The sequence below is a fragment of the Mandrillus leucophaeus genome, unplaced genomic scaffold (genome assembly GCF_000951045.1).
Source record: "Mandrillus leucophaeus isolate KB7577 unplaced genomic scaffold, Mleu.le_1.0 Scaffold24, whole genome shotgun sequence".
Taxonomy (NCBI): domain Eukaryota; kingdom Metazoa; phylum Chordata; class Mammalia; order Primates; family Cercopithecidae; genus Mandrillus; species Mandrillus leucophaeus.
The window spans coordinates 3,845,338-3,853,828 of NW_012102476.1; the positions used below are offsets into that span (position 1 = coordinate 3,845,338).

General features: G+C 56.3%; 1 protein-coding gene across 2 annotated transcripts; it reads left to right on the plus strand.

The window, feature by feature from the left end:
• The first annotated feature begins 2,191 nt into the window (after positions 1–2,191).
• BCKDK (branched chain ketoacid dehydrogenase kinase) lies at positions 2,192–6,450 on the plus strand. 2 transcript variants are annotated; one of them, XM_011982512.1, is made up of 12 exons: positions 2,192–2,376; positions 2,940–3,293; positions 3,386–3,454; positions 3,548–3,658; positions 3,952–3,999; positions 4,080–4,199; positions 4,277–4,375; positions 4,564–4,637; positions 4,967–5,095; positions 5,176–5,265; positions 5,745–5,903; positions 5,997–6,450. In XM_011982512.1, exons 2-12 carry the CDS (start codon positions 3,099–3,101, stop codon positions 6,139–6,141), a joined length of 1,239 nt encoding a protein of 412 aa, XP_011837902.1. In that variant the 5' UTR covers positions 2,192–2,376; positions 2,940–3,098; the 3' UTR covers positions 6,142–6,450. The 2 variants fall into 2 exon arrangements, with proteins under 2 accessions (XP_011837902.1, XP_011837903.1); XM_011982513.1 differs by lacking the exon at positions 5,176–5,265 and having other exon boundaries at positions 5,745–6,450.
• Positions 6,451–8,491: the final 2,041 nt, after the last annotated feature.

Here is an 8,491-nt window from a genome sequence, read left to right on the forward strand (position 1 = left end):
ACAGGCGCCCGCCACCACCCCCGGCTAATTTTTTCTATTTTTTAGTAGAGTCGGGATTTCACCGTGTTAGCCAGGATGGTCTTGATCTCCTGACCTCGTGATCTACCCGCCTCGGCCTCCCAAAGTGCTGGGATCACAGGCTTGAGCCACCGCGCCCGGCCTATTTATTTATTTTTGAGACAGAGTCTGGCTGGAGTGCAGTGAAGTGCTGGAGTGCAGTGGCACGATCTTGGCTCACTGCAACCTCCGCCTCCGGGTTCAAGCAATTCTTCTGCCTCAGCCTCCAGAGTAGCAGGGATTACAGGCGCGTGCTACTGCATCTGGCTAATTTTTGTAGTTTTAGTAAAGACAGGGTTTCACCATGTTGGCCAGGCTGGTCTCGAACTCCTGACCTCAGGTGATCCGCCCACCTCAGCCTCTCAAAGTGCTAGGACTACAGGCGTGAGCCACCGCACCTGTCCGACCTCCAAGTTTAAAGACAGCCTCCAGGCCCAGTGGCTCACTCCTGTAACCCCAACAACTCAGGAGGCTGAGGCCAGGAATTTGAGACCAGCCTGGGCAACATAGTGAGACCCCAGCTCTAACAAAAATAGGCCAGGCACGGTGGGTTACATCTGTAATCCCAGCACTTTGGAAGGCTGTGGCAAAAGGATTGCTTGAGGGGGTAAAAAATCACCCCGGGGTAGCGTGCACACTTACAGTCTCAGCTACTTGAGAGGCTGAGGTGGGAGGATCACTTAAGTTGGAGGCTGCAGTGAGCTAGGATGGAGCCACTGTATTCCAGCTTGAGCAACAGAGCAAGATCCCATCTCCAAATAAATAAATTTTAAAAAGACAGCCTCCAAAGATGTCACTTGCTTCACTTAGCACTTTTAATTGAACATGTTTAGGAAATATATAGCCATGGTAAAGAAAATTCCAATTAGTACAGATACACACTACACACCTATGCACGTGCACACACTGAAACGTGTCCCTTCCAGCACCTCCTCCCTGGATAATTTTTTTTTTTTTTTTTTTTTTTTTGCGACGGAGTTTCGCTCTTGTTGCCCAGGCTGGAGAGCAGTGGTGAGATATCGGCTCACTGCAACCTCCACCTCCCGGGTTTGAGCGATTCTCCTGTCTCAGCCTCCCGAGTAGCTGGGATTACAGGCACCGCCCCCACCCCCAACAACATCTGACTGATTTTTGTATCTTTAGTAGAGACGGGGTTTACGCCATGTTGGCCAGGCTGGTCTCGAACTCCTGAGATCCGCCGACCTTGTCTTCCCAAAGTGCTGGGATTATAGGCGTGAGCCACTGCACCCAACCTAAAGTAATTGCCTTCTTTCTGGTTTCTCTGCCTTTCTTCTCACCAAATGCCCCACTCTAAATCACTGCAGACAGGGGGCTCTGTCTAAGGAGGAGAGCCCACCAGTTAAAACCCTTCAGTGGTTCCTAACTACCCTAGGACAAATGCAGACTTGTCCTTTGCTCTCTGCCGCCGCCCTTCTCCTTCCCAGATCCCATATGGCTCCAGCCATATCCTCAGACCATCTGGGCTGTTGTCTATTCTGTCACACACCCTTCCCACCCGGCTCCCTTGCAAGTCCTACTCAGGCTGCACCTACACAGCTGTCTCAGTTCCTATCTGAGGCTCCCGCAGCCTCCTCTGAAAGTCCTCATCACAGCCAATGATAACTGAAACTGTTTTCTTGTGCAGGGCACGGAAAGATCTATTCAACTCACTGCCCAATCTCCTCTCCTGGTGCAGAAAAGACACCCAGTCAGCGACTTGCATTCTCTGCAGACATGAGTGAATAATAATAATGCCTAACCTTTATATAGTGCTAATTCCACGCCTGGCACTGTTTTAGGCAGTCATATAAATTCATGTAATCCACACAACCTCAAGACTGATGATACCTCATCATCTTACCAAGCACTGAGCAGTTAAATAACTTGCTCCAGATATTAAGGAGCTGGGGTTTGAACCAACCAGCCTGGTTTCCCATAAATGAACCAAGAACTGGAACGAGGACAAGACCTCCGAGAAGGAGTCACGTAGGACGTGATTTGTGCGCTTTACATCTAAGATCTTCCAGCTCCCAGGGACCCCGTTTCATGGAGCGGAAGATAGAGGCCGGGAGGGACAAGGAGAGCCTCGGAAGCCGTGTGGAGTAAGCGGTGCTGTTTGGGGTCCGGGAGCAGGGGCGTGGCCTGGATGCGCGGGCGCCAGGGGCTGCACGTCCTCAGACCAAACTACAACTCCCAGGACGCACTAGGCGCTGCCGCCCACGCGACGTCACGGCGGCGGAGGCGCAGGCGGCTGGGCTCCCGGCGGGTGGACTGTTCGAGCCCTTCCGCTGGGACCCGGGCCCTGGCTCCGGCCCCGCGGTAAGTGGGGCGACTCCGGCTTACCGAGTCCGCGGAGGCCCCGCGGCGTACGTCCGCAGCCTCCATCACAGCGCGGGCGCGCAGACGGGGTGGCATCTACCATATGGGGGGCATCCGGGCCGAACCAAGTGACCGGCGTGGGGGACCCCGCTGGGGACTCCGGGCCGCACCCTCCCTAGCTGGCCCCAAGGGCCCAGCGCTGGTGTCGCATGTCCGCTGGCCGCGCTCAGGGCCCGCGTTTGAAGGCGCTGGGCAGGCAGGGGCAGCCCCGCCCCCTGAGGAGGGTGCCCAGGACCCCGGGGCGCCGCGGCGAGGTTTTCGGGCTGGAAGGGTCTGAGGGGCTCCTCCCGCGATAGCCCTCCCACCGCCAGTAGAGCCTCGGGTTGGGGAATAGAAGCCCCGCGAGGCTAGGTCCTTTGGGCGCAGCCTGTGTGCGTCTGGGGAGGCGGTGGGAGGGGTGGGGAGAGGTCGCCCGGGTCTGGGTAGACTGATGTACAGGTGGAGATACGGTGCAGGCTGTGTGGATTCAGATCCTTACAACTTCCTCTTCCCTGCCCCGGTAGATGGGAGCGCCCTCCGAGGGCTGAGCCTGTCAGCATCCTCGATGCACCCTGGTCCCTGAAGTCGGAGAAGAGCCCCTACCCACCTACACCCCCTTGCGCCATTTCGGGTCACCTGGGTCCTCAGCCCTAGCGGCCACCAGATCTGAAAGGAGCAGGACGATGATCCTGGCGTCGGTACTGGGGAGCGGCCCCCGGGGCGGGCCTCCGCTCCGGCCCCTCCTGGGGCCCACACTCGCGCTCCGGGCCCGCTCGACGTCAGCCACCGACACACACCACGTGGAGATGGCTCGGGAGCGCTCCAAGACCGTAACCTCCTTTTACAACCAGTCTGCCATCGACGCGGCAGCGGAGAAGGTGCGCAAGTGGGCGGCGAGCCCGGGGTCCGGGATGTGGCTGCGAGGGAGAGTGTTGGGGGTTCTCTGCTCAAGGCCCCTCTCCCTCCCTAGCCCTCAGTCCGCCTCACGCCCACCATGATGCTCTACTCCGGCCGCTCTCAGGACGGCAGCCACCTTCTGGTAAGATTTATGCCCTCTATTTTCCTCGTGGATCCTGGAGCTCTCCGGGACACTCAGGCTCCAGCCCCGCCTTCCTTTCTCTTTTTCTCCTAGAAAAGTGCTCGTTACCTGCAACAAGAACTTCCAGTGAGGATTGCTCACCGCATCAAGGGCTTCCGCTGCCTTCCTTTCATCATTGGCTGCAACCCCACCATACTGCACGTGGTAAGGTAGAGAGGACCTTCAGTCAGCGGGCCACCCTGCCCAGGGGGCAAGTGGGGAGTCTGGGGCCCAGAGTGGCAGACGATTGCTTGCCTAAAGGTGTCAGGGCCACAAAGGATTCAACCCCAGGCCCTCAGAAGCCAAAGGTGTGTATTCATGGAGCCTGGAAGGGTGGCAGTAGGGGTTTGATCACGTGGTCGACCAGTTGGGTGGTGATCCCCATGGGTAGGTGGGGGTGGCTGTTCTCTGCTCAGTGCCCATGCGACTCTGTGAATTCCCACACCTCTTCCTTGCAGCACGAGCTATACATCCGTGCCTTCCAGAAACTGACAGACTTCCCTCCGGTGAGTGCTGGGCCAGAGCAGGGTGAGGGGCTGAGAGGCTGGGCTTGGACCACCCTTCCTCATGACTCTGTGACCTGCAGATTAAGGACCAGGCGGACGACACCCACTACTGCCAGCTGGTGCGACAGCTGCTGGATGACCACAAGGATGTGGTGACCCTCTTGGCAGAGGGCCTGCGTGAGAGCCGGAAGCACATAGAGGTTGGGGCACTAAAGGAGGGGTTGGGCCTGCTGGGGGCTGGGAAGGGCACGGGATTCTGAGACCTCACTCTTTACAGGATGAAATGCTCGTACGCTACTTCTTAGACAAGACGCTGACTTCGAGGCTTGGAATCCGCATGTTGGCCACGCATCACCTGGCGCTGCATGAGGACAAGGTAGGGCTCTGGGACCTGAAACCCACCTGGGAACGTTAAGTGAGACAGAGGAGACTGGGCTGGGGATCCGTGTCAAGGGCCTGGGGGTTGAGGCTGTGGAGCTGGTGCTTTGGGGCAGTTCCGAAGTTGCCAGCATCTGGGGGTGGGGCTAGGGGTGTGGGTAGTCCTGACCTCCTTTCTCCGGCCAGCCTGACTTTGTCGGCATCATCTGTACTCGTCTCTCACCAAAGAAGATTATTGAGAAGTGGGTGGACTTTGCCAGGTGAGGCAAGAATGGCTCAGGGGGTGGTCAGACGTCTGGGGCAGGGAAGGATTGGGTCTGAGCCCTTGCCCGGGGCATGGTCTGTGGGGAGCAGGGTTTCTCAATGATGGCACTATTGACATTTCCAGCCAGATAATTCTTTGTCATAGGGGCTGCCCTGTGCATGTTAGGAAGTTCAGCAGCATCCCTGGCGCCAGTAGTATTGCCTAGTTGTGACAAACAAAAATGTCTCTGTACATTGCCATATATTACTTAGGGGGGCAGAATTGTCTCCAGTTGCAAACCACTGGTGGAGGGGCCCCTGACTGAACCCTCGCTTCTGTCCACAGACGCCTGTGTGAGCACAAGTATGGCAATGCGCCCCGTGTCCGCATCAATGGCCACGTGGCCGCCCGGTTTCCCTTCATCCCTATGCCACTGGACTACATCCTGCCGGAGCTGCTCAAGAACGCCATGAGGTGGGGTGGCTGGATGTGCTGGGTGGGAGGCAGACAGGAACCGGGGTGCTTCTACTTACTGGTCTTTCCCCTCTGCATAGAGCCACAATGGAGAGTCACCTAGACACTCCCTACAATGTCCCAGATGTGGTCATCACCATCGCCAACAATGATGTCGATCTGATCATCAGGTTTGCCCCGAGTGGGAGTTCGACTGAGGTGGATGGGATGGGGGTCCAGGCACTGTTTCTGACTTGATCTAGGACCTTGAGCCCCTTTCTGCCCCATTCTGGGACTTGGTCCTTGACCAGATAAACTATTCTCTGGATCCTGAGATGGCCATGAGCTGCTTATTAATGGATCTGGGGCTAGTTGCAGGCCTAGGTATCCTGCCTCTGTCAGCAGCTGAGGAGCTTGAAATTGAGAAGCAGTCAGGAGTTGGTCTAGGATGCTGGGCCGAGGATAAATGTCACATCCTGTGAGAAGGTATAAGCAGTCAGTGGCCCTGGCAGAGGTGAGGATGATACAAACAAGGCCCAAGGGTCTAGGTGGTCCACATTCCAGCTCTGGGTGGAAGGGACAGGAAGGCAAACTTTGCACTGTCTGCTTGCTGGGTGGTGAGTCCCCCGTCAAAGCTGAGCCAAGCCCATTATTGTTGCCATCTTGCTAGGATCTCAGACCGTGGTGGAGGAATCGCTCACAAAGATCTGGACCGGGTCATGGACTACCACTTCACTACCGCTGAGGCCAGCACACAGGACCCCCGGATCAGCCCCCTCTTTGGCCACCTGGACATGCACAGTGGCGCCCAGTCAGGACCTATGCACGGGTGAGACCCTGTCAGGCCAGGATGGAGGGGTGGGGGACCCCAGGAGACTCAAGCCTCTGAAGCCTCCTGTCCTGTCCCCCTGCCCACCACCAGCTTTGGCTTCGGGTTGCCCACGTCACGGGCCTACGCGGAGTACCTCGGTGGGTCTCTGCAGCTGCAGTCCCTGCAGGGCATTGGCACGGACGTCTACCTGCGGCTCCGCCACATCGATGGCCGGGAGGAAAGCTTCCGGATCTGACCCCACAGCCTTTGGCCTGCTCACCTGACCAGCCTGGGCCGCATTCCCTGCAGGACCTCCTGGGTCAGGCAGGGTGGCCTCCTGCTCCACACGCTGCTGCATCTTGGGTCTCAGGGTCCCAGACAGATGGACTTACATGGAGCTGGGCACCGCCCCGCCTCAATAGGGTCCATTGTCTCCTCGCCTCCAGACCTTGGAGAGGGGAAGTGGGCACCCTGAGGCCTCCAGCACCAGCTCCGTCATTCTCGTTCCTGGGGAACCCCCACTCTGACCTGTCGTTTGTTATTAAAGTTCACATTTTGAATGCCCTCTCGGGCCCTGTGTGTGGGGAGGGCAGGTGAGCTTTTGTTTCTGTCCCCATTCAGGTTCACTGAGCCCTTGGGTTGAACTGGTTTGTGTCCCAGTCTCTTACCTGCCCTGAGAGCCTGGTGGGCCAGGAGTAGAATGGGTCCCAAGTCTGTTGCATGTTTGATTTGGTGGGAGTGGGATGACCGCAGCACCTTATACAAAGAGCTTTCATCTCGTTGAACAAATATTTCTGGGTCCCAGATAATATCGAAGGCCCAGATTGACCCAGCTTCTGGCCTCAGTTCTGACTCTTCCTTTCCTGGCAGTTACAGTTTCTAGAAGTGAAGGTCACCAGACTGGGCAACCTCCTGAGCCAACTGATTCCCGAGCCTGAGTAAGGTTAAAAATACTGTGTCTGCTGCTGCCAAGGAAAAGAACATACAAGGTTGTGCCCTGGCAGGCCCCAGCAGGGACTGGGTGCCCCACTGCAAGGAAAGGTGGGGCCCTGATAGGGAGGAGCAAGGATTTGGACAAAGATACCAGGTAGGCTCAAGGTTAGACTTGAATCAGAACTCCAGATGACATCTTAGGTGGGAACACCCTACCCACCTTGCCAGGGAAGAAGAAAGGCCTAAGGGTGGCCTGGTGGGGCTGGGAGAACTGGAAAGTTCTCTTACTTTCACATCTGAGCTTCCACAGCACACTTCCTAAGGTTGACTCTAGGCCTGTACCATCTCCTACCCTTCAGGGGGATGGAGGGTAAGTTGTATCTGGAAGTCAAATGGAGGGGGCTAGGAAACCACAGTGACTTGCTAGACTGAAAAATCCTGCCAGCTGCAGGGCAGGACGGTGAGGCTGGAGAAGCAGGCAGCCGTCAGAGGCCAGGGCCCTGAAACATGGGATTTATCTTGAGGCAGTAGGGACCCATGGGTATTTACTTAGAAATGGGGTCTGGCTCTGTTGCACAGGCTGGAATATGGTGGCTGCAGAGTTCACTGCAGCCTTGAACTCCTGGGCTCGAGATTCTCCCACCTCAGCCTTCTGAGTAGCTGGGACCATCATGCCAGGCTAAATTTTAAAATTTTTTGTAGAAACAGGGTTTCTACAAAACCCTATGTTGCCCTGGGCTGGACTTGAACTCTTGGGCTCAAATGATCCTTCCACCCCAGCCTCCCAAAGTGGTGGGATTACAGGCATGAGCCACTGTACCTGGCCCATGGGTGAGTTTTGAGCTGGGAAGGGATGGTTCTGGTTGGAGTCCCTGAGAGGATTCGTGTCCACGTGATTTGTTAAGAAAGTGCTCCCAAAACAGAGCAGGGGAAGCAGGAAGGAGAAGGGGAAAAAGCCAAGCAAGGACATGACCTCAGGCAAAAGCCCAGAACCAGTCAATTATGCCTCAGGGTGGAAGGTGAGAGAGCTAAACCTCAGAGTCACTGATTAATTTCTCCACTTGGCAGTCACTGGTTAAAGTCTGTCGGTAAAGCAAGCAGCTCTGTTAAGGATGGAGTTTTAAGAAGAGTCTCAGGTGCTGGTGTGGGCCTTTGAAAGCACATCAAAGGTAATCTGGGCCACACAGAAACAGAAACAGCAAGAACTCCCAGAGGATCTGGGTGGAGCGCCTACATGGTTTTTTTAAATTTGTTTTGGTTTTTGAGACAGAGTCTCAATTTGTCGCCCAGGCTGGAGTGCAGTGGCATGATCGCTCACTGCAACCTCCGCCCCACGCCCCCCAACCCTGGGTTCAAGCAATTCTCCTGCCTCAGACTCCTGTGTAGCTGGGATTTACAGGCACATACCACCACACCCAGCTAATTTTTGTATTTTTCGTACAGATGGGGTTTCGCCATGTTGGCCAGGCTGGTCTTGAACTCCTGACCTCAGGTGATCTGCCTGCCTCAGCCTCCCAAAGTGCTGGGATTACAGCTGTGAGCCACCATGCCCAGCCGTTTTTGTTTTTGAGACCGAGTCTTGCTCTGTCGCCCAGGCTGGAGTGCAGTGGCCAGATCTCAGCTCACTGCAAGCTCCGCCTCCCAGGTTTATGCCATTCTCCTGCCTCAGCCTC